This window comes from Chelon labrosus (genome assembly GCF_963514085.1).
Source record: "Chelon labrosus genome assembly, chromosome: 7".
In the NCBI taxonomy this organism is placed as follows: Eukaryota; Metazoa; Chordata; class Actinopteri; order Mugiliformes; family Mugilidae; genus Chelon; species Chelon labrosus.
This window is the reverse complement of record NC_140343.1, coordinates 17,860,781-17,876,894: the sequence shown is the minus strand read 5'-3', so window position 1 is coordinate 17,876,894 and position 16,114 is coordinate 17,860,781. Positions and strand designations below refer to the sequence as shown.

The window sequence follows — 16,114 nt, the reverse complement described above, 5'->3', positions numbered from 1 at the left end:
ACGCAGGCAGGGTTAAAAAAATGTGACAATGCAAAAAATTTATCGACCATCTTTATTTACCGACAGAGGTCTAATAGCAGGGCTAGAATTCACACATTTGTAGAGCACTTCAGTTGTTCCACACAATGGACAACTGTATTTCTTTCAGAGCAATTATGCAGTGGTGCCACTGTGGAAGCTACAGGGCAAGTCAACAGAGGAGGAAAATATCAGCACAGGACAGAGCTGCAGAAACGAACTGAAGCTGGGCTGAGTTTACATCTGTGGAAGGATGCGCGAGTTGGAGTGTGTAAACAGTCGGGAGAGAGACCGAGGGCTTCCAGACGTCTACAGCCACATCTCAGCTGTGTAAAAACACCTCCTCTCCTTATCACTCTAAAGTAAGAACAAAGGCATTGATTGACTTGCACATGGCTAGAGATGAAAGATGAAATGGGCAAGGAGGATGACACATTAGATGGTGAATAGCACCCCAGATACAAGTATATCTAACACATGGAATATTTTTCAGCTTCCAATTAATCCGCTTGACAAACGTCTCGGGATCAATGCAAGTTTAGGAGGGTAATCACCAACATCTTCCTCCAAAATGACCTAATGTTTCTCGTGTAGCACATTTCAATACAAAAGAACCTTAAATTTGAATTTAGGTGCCATTTCATCAACGCATTCAAATGTAGGCAGCATCTCTTGATCGAAGATCAAGGTATGTCCTATTTGCACCATGTGAAATACAGTCTCTGAAAGAATTATGAAAATAGTTAAGATTTACAGGCCGAAGATCATACAAGAATAGACCTCCTGTATAAAATATAAAACAATACCTCAGTGCTAAAGAAAAAAAAATCCATAAATCTCAATGAGTGAAGCTGGAACTTCATCAGAAATACCTGGTGCGGCAGAGGTTATGAGCTTAAGTTAGGAGCTCCACAGTGCCTGTTTTAAAGCGAGCAAAGCAATGGCACACACCACGCTTAAGATACTCTTATGCTTACATTTCAAAATGCATATTTTCAAGCAGCAATTACAAAAATGTATCAATGGACAATGCATAACCTCTGAAAAAAATACTGTATGAAAACATCCCTGCTACTTTGTTTCCAAGTACAAAACCTCTACCAATAAGTTGCTCCAGAGTAGCAAGAAGTCCTTTTCATTTTTTTGATTTTTTTTTGTTTTAATTTCTGTTTTTTTTTTCCATCTTTGTTTTGTTTTTAATTGGGTAAAACTCAGTCCTCACATTGAGTGCCATAGTTATGACAGTCTTCTCCATCATTTCACCTTGCTGAAGGATCCAGGAACATGCAAGCCTCGTAGTGGAGGTGCTTAGGAGGCTCCTGTAGGCCTGAGGGTCCGCAGCTGGGACTTAAGCCAGGGCTGGGAAGGCCTCTGGGTCGTCCACGTTTGGCACGGACGCAGATGACTGTAAGGAAAAGTATACAATGAGATAAAACATCCAAACACTTGAAGATGCGTCACAGAAAAATTATGAGGGATGAAACTAAAAATATGAGGCGTACCCTGTCAGTCCTTCCTCCGCGAACCGGCCTAGTAGGTTCGGCGCCGCCAGGACCACCACCAGCACCAGCACCAGCACCGCCAGGACCACCAGCACCGCGGCCACGACCTCCCCGGCCTCCGCGTGGTCCCCCACGTCCACGGCCTGGACGGCCCAGGTCTCCGAAGTTGATCTCCAGCTGGGACGTAATGTCGTTGGCTGGCTTCCGGAAGTGGTGCTCGTCATCCACCTGAATTAAAGAAGTGGAGATTTAATTGTCTGTAATGTAACATTTTATGTGATCGGAGTTCAGACACATTGCAATATATGTGAGAGGGGACATGTTACCTTAGGCTCCTCAACCTCAGGTTCAATCAGATCTCCTTTCTTATCCTGAATCGGACAAGTGCAAAAAAATAAAAATGCATAAACATTAACACGACATACTGAGCAAAATCATGTTTGTACCAAATATAGTTTTAATATTCATAAAAAAAAAAAGTACTCCATGCCTATCCCTGTAAATCCAGCATGCTAAAATGTGTGTCCCTTCTTTAATACTATCTATTTACAACAGGTGACTTGATTCTGCATCTTGAGTGATGATGCTGAATAGTGGGACAAACAAAAGTACTGAAAAAGTAAGTTGACCCACACTCGTGGTTTAACGCAGCCGTCAAGAATCTTCAAGACGGTGCTGCTTCCGTTACGTGCGGTGACGCTACCATCATTGAGGCAACTGATGCATCGTGTGTTTAAGATTCCCTGATAGGGTGACTGTGCTGCTGCTGCTGCTGCTGCTTGAAGCCCCTTTCTACATAATTATACTACTCTGGAGAAGAAAAAATAAAATAACATGGTCTCATACTAGTAACAAGTGGTCTTCAATAACTGCTGGTGCACGTGATCATGTGCACATAAATGATGAACTAATATAAGAGGAGCAGACCGTAGCTATGACTCACATCTGCCTTGGACTTGTGCAGCACGAATCCTTTGTTCCAATCAGCTCCCTCATTGGCCTTACGGATGTTGAACTCAACCTTGGCCCGTTCCTTGTCCTGCATGGCCTTCCATTCATCCAGAGTCATCTCCTTGGGGCCTTCCTCCTTCACTTCCTCAACCTCATTTTCCCTTCAACAAAACACACAGACAAGTGTAAGCAGCGAACACATCACTGTATATAAAATTAAATGTTTGGGATTTGTTTGTGCCGCAAAATGTAAAACTTAAGTTAGGAGTCTCTTTAGATTAGTCAGAACATGGTGCTTACTTGTTCTCAGAGTCGGCAGGTGGATGCTCCTCTCCTTCAGGGTTTTCTTCAGTGACGTTTGATTGGTCAAGTTCACTGTTGGGGAAAAAATAAAACATGGTTAGGACAAAGGATTCGTGCTGCACAAGTTCAAGGCAGATGTGAGTCATAGCTACAGTCTGACCATGGACCAAGTAAGAGTCCATGGTCAGGACTCTTACTTGGTCAATAAGCAGAATCAGAACAGAAGAAATAAATGTACAAATGCCTCTTAAAACCAATCTCTCCCTATAAACGATAAAATACAGTGTCTGGTGTGCTGCATACATACAAACTTACTTCAGTTCATCCTTGACAGTGCCCCAGTTGTGAGATCCACTTCCCCCGCGCTTCTCCTCACCTTTCAGACTACTGAAACAACATTTGCTTTAGGCAGGATCATGACACATACACCGCACTGTGGCATGCACACGGGTCTAGAGAAGACCTGGTGTAAAAACACAATATTTTAATTTAAGAGCAAAACAAAAACTGAAGAAGTACTTACGATCTGTCACTGCCACTGTGTCTATCAAATTCACGTTTTCCTCGGGAGTCAAAGCCATCGCTGCGACCCATGCCGCGTCCTCTGCCTCCGCGGCCTCCCCTTCCGCCACCACGTCCTCTCATTGGCCTATCACCGACGGGCCTACAGAGATGGAAAGAGAGAGGGTAGCAATGCAAATAAAACTATGTGACCAGTAAGACTAGCACACTTAACATATAAAGTCTAAAGGGAAAAAAAGGGGATTAGTGTTTCTAACTGTGCAATAAGAATGATGTTTGTAACATTAATTTATCTGGCCACCTGGGGGCGGCAAAAACAAGCTGTAAAAACATGATGAAATTGCTGGAAAATAGATGCTTATTTGACAACTACCCATGACAGACCCATCAGCATTATCATTGGCTGATTTTAGTCTCCAAATCTCTGGCTGTTCAGCTGCTACATTTGTGATGTTTTCATCAGCCAATCGTGTATCTACTGTTTATATCATGAATGTGGCTTTTTATTTATTTATTTTTTTCAGCATTTTCTCTGAAAATGGCTGCCCGCTGAAGAAAATGACTGAAACCCCATGAGTGAACCCAAATAGTACTGAGCCAGTTAAATGATGACCTGAAACTTAGTATGCACACAGTGCAGATTCAGTTAATAATTCTCTTGAGGTTCATCGCTCTAAACATCTGCATTTGCAATGTCAGACTGCTTCTACATCAAAATAAAAATATTGCTTTTAAATTTTAAGTTTTGTATCGACTTTACCACTGAGGAGACGCATGGTGAACGTAGAAGTTTGGGCAAAACTACTAACCCTTATCATTTTAAGAAACGCCTCTATCAGCAGCTGTCCCACCCCATAGAGAAGACTCGTCCATCCTCAAATGGTAACAACCAGAGACGATATAATAGCGGTCGAGTCCCTCTCGTCCTCTTCTCATATATGGTTACTTTTAAACTAAGATGTCTGATTTGAATACCAACTCACTTCTCCACTGAGAATTCACCACCCTCAGGCTTCTCGCCGGCGTCACCAGCAGGCCTCTCGAAGCGGCGAGGTGGCCGCCTGTCCACGGGCCGTCTGTCTGTGGGGGGGCGCCCTTCTCCCTGGCCGCCCTGTGGTCTGGGGCCTTCGCCCTCCGGCTTCCGGCCCATTCTCCTCATACCGGCACCTAGGATTGACCACATCGGTAAGATTAAATGAGCAACATTGATGGATCAGGACCTACTGCCGAGTCGGAGCCAACAGAAAGAAGAGGCGATTGTTCTGTTTAAATGGAGCAAATAATTCCAATTAATGTGTAAACATGAAGGCAGATGGTCCATTTACTAAAAACTAACCATTTCCCCTTGTAAAGTTATCCATTTGATCACTTTTTACAAATTTCTCTTAGATGGCGCGCTCATCAGTGGAAACACGGTGTTGCGCCACAGTTGAAATTTACACTGTGTTTGACTCTTCCTGACACATGGTTGACGACTACTACTGGCCCGGTGTGACACAACAAGTCCCACCCATTGACCAAAATCACCAGCCACCAAAATAGACCTCCACTACACAGCAGCAGCTGGGTGCACCATAGTCCGTCAGCGCACCTGTCTCATCTCTTCCCAAGCCAACTGATATGAGCCCACTTGGCTGCCTGACATGATAACAGCCCGTCTGGTATGCCTCCATCTCACAGTCAGTTCCTGTAGTAAATTTAAATTACTGGAAAAAAACACTGCAGACACCAGGATGTAAACTTTGTTAGTTGATATCGGGATTATATATTGTTGCACATCTGCAAAAAGAAGGAAAAAGGAAAGTGAATGCTTGAGGCAGCCGACCGCATGTGCCGACTTCTGTATTGTGCGCCAATGGGAAGTGGCAGTGCTTTAACACACCCCACACTACAACCACGAGGTTCATTACCATGAGAGCTGCCGCTAATGTCAGGAGATGAATCCACCTGCATATTCACTTAGAGCAAACACAACGTTTATACTACATTTCTTTTATCACCTGTTCTAGCACGTGTTACCAAAGCACTCCGGCTATATCTTAATACATTTTAATTAGTCGTTTATATTTAACTCCCTCGATCTGACTACGGTCAGCAACAAGTGTTCAGAGTCTCATCTCGCCGTGTGTGTGACATTTAGACGAGATAATTCAAAAGACTTTCTAGGATTTCGGGTTGTGCCTGTTCAACGAGGCCCATTGGGGGGGGGGAGGACAAGCCAAAACAAGCAGGCCGGCCTGTAGCCGTTAATCTGTGAATTGCTACAGATCCCACTGCAATACACGTTTGTGTAAATGTCATTGTTCTGGAAAAATGACAGCCCGCAGTCGCACAAAAGCAGCCATGCGGACCTCATGTCACGGGGCTTATAAACCGTTGCTAGCTAGTAAGCAAGCAACCTAGCCTGTTAGCTTCAAAAAAAAAAATTGAGCCGCCTCTCGAGACCTAAAACGCAGAAATATATTTTACCATCTTTCTTGAGTGGGACAGGTGCCTGGGTCTCCTCCTTCTTGTCAGTCAATGGGGTCTTTCTGTCTTTCTGAGATTCTTTTTTCGGTTGCTTGGCAGCCTGGGCTGCAGTCTTGGCGGCACCAGGAGCAGCAGCCTCCTTCTTCTTCTTTATTTCGGCCTGCTTCAGCAGCTCGAAAGGATCCGACTCGTCGTCAAATAATTGGTCAAACCGATTGGCTATGGCACAGCCAAAACCTTCTTGCATTTGTCCGGGCATGATGGCGCCCCTTCAGCAGGATTTTCCTCCGATTCTACGAGGCTTGGTGCGAATACTTCGCTAGATGAAGCCACAAGATGGCTGGGAAAGGACCTTCTTCTCTTCCGGCGCGACAGACATCCGGGACCTCAGAGTTTGCGCGGGTGGGGAGTGTAGTTCTTTCAGAGGAGCATGGCAATGGATTCGTGCGCGGAACAGACCACTGAAAAAACTCGACTACCCACAATCCTTTAGTTTTTTGGCGTTGCTGGCTTCAGAAAAGGCAAGCATGGGTGACTTCATTTACACTTCGTGCTCTTGTTTTGACTGACCAGATAAACCTCCTCTGTGTCTGAAAGAGACGAAATAAAGCTCCAGTAGCCAGTAACGCTTGTTTTATACTGCAACCATTTTATATCTGCAGACCCTAAATCGAGTCAGGTTTTGTTGCTTTTAATACGACTAGTATAAGTCATTAAGGAAACAATATGTGAGCAGAAAACAATAAATTACTTCTAATTACTAAGTTAATCCATGAGTCACGAACCCAACACTTACAGGCTGCTGACGTTTAATACTGACTAGTAAAAATCATTCACTCTGCTGTAAGCCCCAGTTCCCTTTAAACTCCATTTCACAGAGTCTGTACATGTGAGGTTAGTGTTACTGTAGGAGGAGATAAAACTTTTAAATGTTCTGTACACAACTATGAAATTTGAAATGTAGAGATTTTTGTGATATGCCATATTTCCAGAAGTTCAACAGTCTGGCTTTCCATTTCTGCAGCTGTATCTTCATGTCCTCTTGATCTTGAGCAGGTTATTTTAGTAAATTATATACCTATAAAATAATTAGATAGATAGATAGATTTATTATTTTTTAAATTATTTTTTGTTTATTTATTTTTTGCCACGTGATCTCAGTCGAAACCTCCTCTTGGTAATATTTGTATTTTAATTTTAATTTAATTTAATTTTATTTTATTTTTATTTTTTTTAAAAAGCTGATCAATGAAATGAAAGAAAGCTTAAATAGCAGAAATTGTTTTATCCTGTTTTATCATCCACACAGAATGAATGTTTCATTGATCACTGATGGTATTTGGATCATTGGGGGTATTTTGGGAGTTGTGGTGGTTCCTTATAAGGAAAGTTAAAGCCTGACAGCTGACAGGCCTGTTAGTGAAACTGCCCTCCGTAATTGTCAGGGAGACAAATGGGCTTTCCTGTCACTCATTCACAGCCTGTTTCTTGTTTAGTCGCACGTATAAATGTTCTGATTAAATTGCTTACACCTTACCAAACACAAACAGGATTAAAAGGTAAGCTATAAAAATCCATATTTTGAATGTAAATTCAGATGTTGGAAGGGAATGGTCCCTATCTAGTAACACGACAGACCTGCAGGTGGAAATCGTTGTCCTTAGCTGCGGGGTTAGTCCTCATATTTTGATCTATGGAACAAGGTATATAATATAAGTTATAATTAAGTAAAACTAAACAAAAACCAAGAGTGGAAATGTGTCTATGAAGGTTCGCTGTCATCCAGGCCTCCAGCTGTATCCAAAAGTTAAAACTAAGGCAACTTATTTGGTTTTCTTGAAGACGTTACACCGCTCAAGTATTCATAATATTGCCAAAATATTATAGTCAAATTAAATATTTTTTGTCAGTTTGGTCAAATGGGCAGTACAGTGTTAGCACTGACAGGTGGTTAGCACTGATGCCTCACAGCAAGAAGGTTCCGGCTCCTCTGTGTGGAGTTTGCATGTTCTCCCTGTGTCTGCTTGGGTTCCCTCCAGGTACTTCCTCTCACTGTCCAAAGATGCTGGTTAGGTTAACTGGTGATTCTAAATTGGCTGTAGGTGTGCATGTGAGTGGTTGTACCCTGCCTCTCGCCCGATGACAGCTGGGATAGGCTCCAGCACCCCCGCGACCCTTCACAGGACAAGCGGTTACAGAAGAATTTGGTCAAATTAAGACAACTTAAAAGTTCATTCAGAAACCATAGTCATAAGTGACTGCAGAATGTCCTGTTTCCATGAATCATTAGGTGTTTTTGCAACACATCACATTAAATCAGCTTTATTACATTACACACACGTGGACAGCCATGCCCGACACTTAGGGAGCAGTCAGGGCAGGTTTTACGTGCCTGTTCAAGGCACTTCAGCCATGAACGTGATTCTAACCAGCGACCTCACCTTCCAAAAGCTGCTGCTCCAACTACAGCTCCCCCTATGAGCTAGTTTTACCAGTTGACATCCTACTCTGGTCTGCAGTCATGTGTTTTCTGCTTGTGTCTATTACTCTATTGACTGAGAGAGGTCCAGCCCCCAGGATGATGCCACTTGCACTCACAGCCACTCCTTGTCAGTAATTCCCTGCACAACCTAAAATGACCTCGCCAGTCACCAAAGCGATGGTGGAGTCCTACGCTCTCATGGTTATGGTCATGGGGACGTTTTTCCTCTATTTCTGCGGGATGGTTTGGGCTTTCTGCAACCCGAAATTGAGCGGAGCAGACGAGGAGAGCGGGACCGGGAAACAAACGGCGAACCACGGGGATCACTGCTGGCTGTGCGCTCCAAATCCTCCAGAGCAGAATTTCAGGTGCGCCTTCGCGCCGCCGTACAACGCAGAGGGGCTCGCTCAGAGCACTTACATTAAGTTTTGGGACGACACCGATAGTTTGCTGTCAAACTGCACTGCGTTGTGTCGTGAGGATCGTGGGATCATCAACCGTATCGAAGAGAGTTCCTCCTGGACCGCATAGACTGAAAAGACAGGATGTATCTGCATATTTGCAAAAGCTGTTGTTCTCCTCATTTAGTATTTGAATTTGCACAGGGAGAGGCGTCGAACAGGAAACGCTTGTTTTTATTGCAAACATGCATAATTCTGGTATTTTCTCTGGCAAAAACAAAGTACTGCAACATCTCAATTCCAAAGATTCAGTCTTTCCGAGTTGATTTTGCATCAAGATGATTCAGATCCTGCAAGATGTCTGCTGGCATGTTGGGCTTCTTTTTGTTTCTCCTTCACTTTCTTCCTTACTTCACTTTCTAGTTGCAGTAACTTCTCATACAAAGACTCAGCTGTTCCCAAATCAGTATCCATCTGCAAGGAAGAAGAGCAAACAAAACTACTTTTAAAATACATTTTAAACACTCTTGTGCCATTTATTGTATTTGATTTTTAATCCTTATCTGCCGTACCTTTCGTGGTTGCGTGTAGTTGTTTCCGAGCCCTGATGTTAAGCTGTGGTACTTGGCATATGGGTCAAGTGATTCAGGCTTCTGCTTAAACAGCCAAAACTGGGAGAAAGCGCAGATGAAAGGCCGTGAATTTTCACATAACCATGTATGGAAATTAGAATTTTTGTTTTACCTACCAATGCTTCAGCTCCATTAAAAGGTGTCAGTGTGAAAGTGTTGGTGAACATTCTTATCTGTGAGCGTGAAAGAAAGACACATGTCAGGAAAAAAAAACACCACAGAATATAGATAATCAACGCTGACTGGCCACAGTTGCGCTCACAAGCCAAAAGAGGGGCATGAGCAGTGTCCAGAGGAAGGCTGGGAAGGAGGGCAGGATGCTGTAGGTCAGGTTGGTCATCACAAAACCAGGACAGATGACAGATGAGTACAAACCCTATAAATCAAACAGCAAGATCCCTGTCACCGACTTCTTATGACGTAAAAGTCACACAGAGGGTGTGCGTGAGAGTCGACCTGTTTGTTGTAGTGTGTGTTGAGAGCCAGGCTTAGCAGGTCCGAGGCATATTTGGAGGAGCTGTAAGGCTGGGTGCCCGTCTGGTGCTGTATGTCTTCAAGGCTAAAAGCAGAGCGCTGAGCATTGCTAGAGGAGGTCCAGATCAGCTGGGAGGTCCGGCCTGCATTGCACAGCATCGGCTCCAGCTCCCTGACCTGGACCACGATGCAGATGAGCACCGCAGCATCAGAATAATCAACTGAACAAGTTCGTAAGTAATATATCCTCATTTAAAAAGAGAAGATAAAAAATCACCTTGTTTCAAAGTTCACATGAAATCTGTGCTTTACTGACTTGAATAGTTTTTGCAGTATGAACTCCAGAGAGCGTTTCATGGAGATCTTACCAAATTATTTCTCAACGTGTTTTCCTCACAGAAATAAATATCTATTAATTATTCTCGAAAAGGTCGAAACAAGACCCTTGAGAAGGTTGCTCTTTGGTGGCAACTTAACACCTCTCAGGATTCACCTGCAAATGCACAGGCAGCAGAATATGGCCCACAGTGACCTTATAGCTAGAACAACGCGCTGTTAATTTTTAATGTAGTGTTGCTAAGTGACGGACAGATCCGGTATCACCTATATTTGTTCCATCAAGGGCACACAAAGCTACTTTCTCCATGGAAGACTACAGGAAACATGCTTTTGTATCATATTTGTCCTGTCAGAAGCCAGTGCGCCAGAGACTCACCAGAAGGAAGTGGCCGAACAAGTTGGTTGCAAAAATTTCCTGCAAGCCATCAGGGGTCACACTATCCTTCTGTGTCAAAATCCCTTCAGCGGTGGCAAACATAGTGATAACATTGCTGCAATAAAGATGTTATAGATAAACAGGTCGTGTTACAGTTGTTCTGTACAAGTCAAATGAGTGAAAATGAGTTTCAGGCATCAGGAACATCTAAAATCAACCATGTACCTGGAGAAGAGGCCTTTGAAAAAGGCTTTCACATCAAACTGTGGGTTTGGCATGATGCCTGCATTCAGGTAGAGGTAATCCAGACGGTCGTACCTGCAGAAGACGAGACATATCCCTAAGCAGACCTGGTGACCATATGAGTACGTGAATTTAGATTTCCATCTTGCGGAGTTCTTCCTCCCACCTGAGCCTGACCTCCTGCGCAGCTCTGATGACGGAGGAGACGCTGCTGGTGTCCATCTGCAGCAGGTCCACCTGGGCCTCGGGGTGGGCGGCGAGGAGGGCAGAGCGAGCAGCCTGGGCCCGGTGCGTGTTCCTGCAGGCCAGACAGAGCCGGAGACCCTCTGTGTCTTGTGAGAGGAGACGCTCACAAAGTGCCAGGCCAACGCCACTACACAGAAACCCATACGTGATATTACTGTTGTGACTATGAAACACATAACCATTGACAGGCTTGATTTTAATAGCAAAATTGGTCAAATTAAACGATTAAATGTTTAAATTATACTACTCTTGTATTAGCCAGGATTCAAAAAGTCCAACCAATAAATAAAAACAATATAGTTTGGATACTTCTGGCAAAAATCTGGGAGTTTTTTTAAATATAAATCTCCTACACCTAAGCTGCCAGACCTGAGGTTTGTAATGAAAACAATAAATACATATTACCTATTTGCCCCAGTCACCAAAACCACCACATTCATCTTGTTGACCTGATGACAAAGACTACAATGCTACATCTTCAGACAAAAAGTCTCTGAAAGCAACGCATTTTGTGTCCAAAGACTGGTTTCAAGTCCCGTGGATTCCCAGTTTTCACTCCTCCTCTGCGCTTTGATTGGATGCCATCAGCCAATAACATCTTGATACAGGTCAGCTCAGCTTCTCGGGACGTCCCAAACAGACACGGCGTAAAATATTCAGTACCCATTAATAAGACACAAGCTCTCAAACAGATAGAATTCCCTGATTAAATTTTATTTGTGTTGGTCTATCAATGTACAGCTTCTGTTTACAACACATGTAAAATATTCTCACTGAAAATCTAACATTTGAGTACAAAGTGTAGGAAAACTTAATTCATCAGGGTACCAGTACATTTTTAGACCTGGGCGCCTGCCTTCAATTTATTTGAAAGAGTGACGGGATCGAAGGATCTTTATTTGATGAAAATCACCACATACTATACTGAACAAATATGTCTCTAAACTGGGGTATAATTTAGAAATTGTACATGTTTTTCTGCTCAGACAAGTTGAAAATGCCTTACTGTACATTTGAGCAGCCATGAGTGTCTTTGATTTGCAAAGTAAGAAGGACCGCTTGTTTAGATACAGCTGAACTGGCTGAAACTCTGTTGTTTGGCGTCACTTTTAAGCTATTAGAAATAAATGTATAGTAGTAGAGAGAATCCAGAGTGCATTAATAAAGGAAAGACTACAGCTAACTAAAACTTGCAGATGACTCATCTGACCTAATAGATGATGAACTGAATTTTAATATAAACAACAACCATTCCGCTGCTCTAATCAAACGAACCCTTTAGGTTAAATATTCCCATTTCATGTGCATTTTGTGGTATTTTCTCTTGTTCAGCATCACAACACACTCAGACGCATCTTCCTGATGACGCAGACTGTAAACACATACTTTTGAACCAGCAGAACACATGGCCAGGTGATCTTCTTATCAGTTATTATCAAGGAGTATGGTTTCTCAACTTAAGCCAGTTTGCAACAGGACCAAAAATAATGTATAAATCCAGGAAGAGTTACTGCATCAAATCATCAAATACAATACTCCAAATAAAAGAGCACATCAGTACACAAATATATCAACAGAACATAAACAATACAAACACTTATGAACATATAAATATTAATACAAAATACTGATATTTGAGATTTAAAGTTATCTACTGAAAATACACAGTCATGTACACTTTATGTTCAACCACTATAGGAAAACTGCAGAGAGATGAGAAACGACTGAGCCACTTGATATTTCCTTCTTGCTACTCTAAATGTGTGGAGTTACTCTGAAAACGATACTTGAAACGCGATGCTGCACTTTTCCTTTCTACATTCAAGCAGTCCTCCAGAAAGTTCTTCAATAACGTTGCGCGAGTCTGTTGGCGGTATCTCAAACACTGGGCCGATATTTAAACATGGAGATGATATATATATACTTTCAAAAGTGCAGAATGTCTCTTGCTACATTAAATTTTGCCTTCTTCCGTAGGTCATACCCTTAAACCTGCTTCTGTTTGTGTTTGAGGGATGGAGTATAATAAGGAATACCTCTCTACATCTATAAAACAACTTAGCCAGCATGTTTGTGCTAATTGAATTCAAACCGACACACCAAATGTCTCTGGTTGTCCTGGTTTGTAGTGTGTTAAGTCCATGAACTAGTGTTTCCCATATGGTATCTCGGGACCTAAAGATGGCCGCCCACTGTTTCTCTGCTGAAACAAAATAGCTTACACCTGGGATGTGTCTGCTGCTCTTGTCCTGCACTATCTCCTTCAATCCAGAGATGAGCGGACTGGGAATCACCGTCTCAAACACTGCACTGGCTTAAGGCTGTATTTCCAGGAGGGCTCTGTGTATTTCCTGAAAGGAGGGCCGTTCCTTCGTGTTCCTCCTCCAGCAGCCCAGCATGATCTTGTAGAGCGAGTCTGGACACAGCACAGGCTGAGGCAGGTAGATCTGCACGGCAGGAGGCATGAAATAAAGTCAGGCATTGCGTGATGCTTATAAGCACGGGGAAATGTGTAAAAGTGTACGCGCACTCACCTGTCGTTTCTGGTCCCTGAAAAACTCCCCTGTGTTTTCTATCACCTGCTCATCAGTGAGCTGAGAGTAGGGTTGCTCCTTGCAGAAGTTTAATATCTCCCACAGGGTCACCCCAAAGGCCCACACATCACTAGCTGTGGTGAACTTGCCCTGCAGAAGAAAAGATAGTGAACATGTTTTCTAGCACTTGCTGGAAATGTGTTAAATTCCAGGAAACATAACCCTGAATTTTAGTGGCAGCCCTCACCAGCAGGATGCTCTCCCATGACATCCAGCGTATAGGCAGCACTGCTCTGCCCTGGATGCGGTAGTAGTCGCCACTGTACAGATTCCTGCTCATGCCAAAATCAGCTATCTTTATTGTGTAGGTTTTGCCCACCAAGCAATTCCGCGTGGCCAAATCCCGATGGACAAAGTTTAGAGAGGAGAGGTACTTCATCCCAGACGCTATCTGAGTGGCCATGTAGCACAGGTTATTGAAGCTGGAGAGGAGAGCGGAGAGAGGTGGTGTCATGTGCTGGAAGGTAAGAAAACATTTATATACGCATTCATCAGCCGCCACCTACTTACCTGACAGTGGGCGCATTGCTGAGCAGAGCAAACTGCCCCTCGGGCTCGTGGCGGGATAGAAACTGGTTGAGATCTCCGTTCTCCATGTACTCCGTGATCATGCAGAGTGGATCGCTGTAGATGCACACAGCTAGCAGGCGAATGATGTTGGGGTCCTTCAAACGTGACATGATCTTTATCTCTTTGAGGAAGTCATTCCTACAAACACAAAGCAATTTGTTCAAGTTGAAAGATTTTACAGAGTTACATTGACGTCACATTTTATTTTCAGCTCCTGTCGCAGTATACAGGAAGAACCATACCTTGCATTTTTGTTGGCATCTGAACGGAGCATCTTCACAGCCACTAAGACTGGCTGGTCCTCGGGAATGTCAAACAAAAACTCTTTGTTCATAAACTCCTGCATCCCCTCTGCTTCACACAGGTGTACCTAAAAGAGGGAGGAGAAGAGAGGAGAAATATAACTAGCACCTTAACATTATCTAAACCTGTAACTGCAGTCAAAGAGGACAGGCAAAGAGCGCACACCTCTCCAAATTGACCCTCTCCCAGCTTCTCTTTAAATGTAAGCAGTTTCCGTGGGAACTCCTCCACGGCAACATCTTTCCCCGACAGCAGGTCCATAGTTACTGCAGGGATGGCATAAGTGTTGCTTCCGGTCACTCCTTGCAGGTTCACAATGTCTGCCTCTGCATAGTGAGGGACACCATCTTGGACCACAGTAGCTGTGGTGGATTTAGAAGCTGCTGTGCTGGTTGAGGCTGGAACACAATGTGGGGCGCTTTAACTAAAAATCTCAACAGCTGAGGACATTGAGTGTGCATATATCTATATAACTGGATGCGGATGTGTCTGCAGATGTGCGTGTCCACTTACCGGGTTCTTCTGAGCTCTCTGCGAACTCCGGTAGCTTACATATGAGGCGCGATGGCTCCTGGTAGTCTGGGCCGAGAGGGAAAATGCGCTCATAGGTGGAATTAGACTCCTGTTCACTGGTTGTGCTCGACCGGTTGTGGTTGTAGCCGAACGTCTCACTCTGTATTGACAAACTAGCAGTTAGTTCATCATCCAGCATCCGACGTGAGGCCTAGAATAAAGGATGTCGGGGTAAAGGAACAGATCTGACCACCTCCCAAATGAAAACATCAACAGAAATGCACAAAAATGAGTCAACATTCGTGCACCAGTGTATCAGAGATAGCTCACCTTCTCCAGCATCTTCTGCCACACTTGCCTCCACAAGATGATGACAATGATGGCCACGAGGATGAAGATGATGGCCACTAAACAACCAATCAGAATCCGGGTGTTGCTGTCATCTACTTTGTGTGTGGGGTCTTCTTCTAGGGAGGGATAGGGAGAAGAGTCACATTTTTGAGGATTTTCAAGATACCATACTCTCTGCACACAAGCATGTATGTAACGTTTTTCACATAGGTTAGGTGTGATATGTAATAATGCGGTGTGCGTGAGTGTTGCAACTTACCTGGTTGTGGGTTGGGTGTTAGTCCTGTCCCAGCCTGGGCCCGGTGCGTGTTCCTGCAGGCCAGACAGAGCCGGAGACCCTCTGTGTCTTGTGAGAGGAGACGCTCACAAAGTGCCAGGCCAACGCCACTACACAGAAACCCATACGTGATATTACTGTTGTGACTATGAAACACATAACCATTGACAGGCTTGATTTTAATAGCAAAATTGGTCAAATTAAACGATTAAATGTTTAAATTATACTACTCTTGTATTAGCCAGGATTCAAAAAGTCCAACCAATAAATAAAAACAATATAGTTTGGATACTTCTGGCAAAAATCTGGGAGTTTTTTTAAATATAAATCTCCTACACCTAAGCTGCCAGACCTGAGGTTTGTAATGAAAACAATAAATACATATTACCTATTTGCCCCAGTCACCAAAACCACCACATTCATCTTGTTGACCTGATGACAAAGACTACAATGCTACATCTTCAGACAAAAAGTCTCTGAAAGCAACGCATTTTGTGTCCAAAGACTGGTTTCAAGTCCCGTGGATTCCCAGTTTTCACTCCTCCTCT

The 16,114-nt window shown here is 43.5% G+C and overlaps 3 protein-coding genes across 4 annotated transcripts; all 3 read right to left on the bottom strand.

Annotated features, from left to right (window-relative positions):
• Positions 1–33: 33 nt before the first annotated feature.
• On the bottom strand, positions 34–6,134 carry serbp1a (SERPINE1 mRNA binding protein 1a). Of its 2 annotated transcripts, none has more exons than XM_084548636.1 (9): positions 5,766–6,134; positions 4,280–4,463; positions 3,298–3,438; positions 3,090–3,161; positions 2,772–2,846; positions 2,464–2,632; positions 1,847–1,891; positions 1,521–1,748; positions 34–1,423 (listed from the first exon to the last, which is right to left on the bottom strand). In XM_084548636.1, the coding sequence occupies exons 1-9, from the start codon at positions 6,022–6,024 to the stop codon at positions 1,367–1,369; spliced, it is 1,230 nt and encodes a 409-aa protein (XP_084404762.1). In that variant the 5' UTR covers positions 6,025–6,134; the 3' UTR covers positions 34–1,366. The 2 variants fall into 2 exon arrangements, with proteins under 2 accessions (XP_084404762.1, XP_084404761.1); XM_084548635.1 differs by having other exon boundaries at positions 3,090–3,158; positions 5,766–6,042.
• Positions 6,135–7,943: 1,809 nt separating this feature from the next.
• hsd17b7 (hydroxysteroid (17-beta) dehydrogenase 7) lies at positions 7,944–11,398 on the bottom strand (the record flags this gene model as incomplete). The annotated part of the gene is made up of 9 exons (XM_084549022.1): positions 7,944–9,122; positions 9,221–9,319; positions 9,397–9,453; positions 9,543–9,656; positions 9,737–9,931; positions 10,470–10,584; positions 10,695–10,787; positions 10,879–11,121; positions 11,364–11,398. 9 exons carry the CDS (start codon positions 11,396–11,398, stop codon positions 8,982–8,984), a joined length of 1,092 nt encoding a protein of 363 aa, XP_084405148.1. The 3' UTR covers positions 7,944–8,981.
• A 190-nt stretch (positions 11,399–11,588) lies between these two features.
• LOC311491163 (discoidin domain-containing receptor 2-like) lies at positions 11,589–15,989 on the bottom strand (the record flags this gene model as incomplete). The annotated part of the gene is made up of 10 exons (XM_084549021.1): positions 11,589–13,405; positions 13,493–13,642; positions 13,740–13,974; positions 14,063–14,260; positions 14,365–14,492; positions 14,591–14,823; positions 14,939–15,149; positions 15,269–15,405; positions 15,549–15,676; positions 15,955–15,989. 10 exons carry the CDS (start codon positions 15,987–15,989, stop codon positions 13,274–13,276), a joined length of 1,587 nt encoding a protein of 528 aa, XP_084405147.1. The 3' UTR covers positions 11,589–13,273.
• Positions 15,990–16,114: the final 125 nt, after the last annotated feature.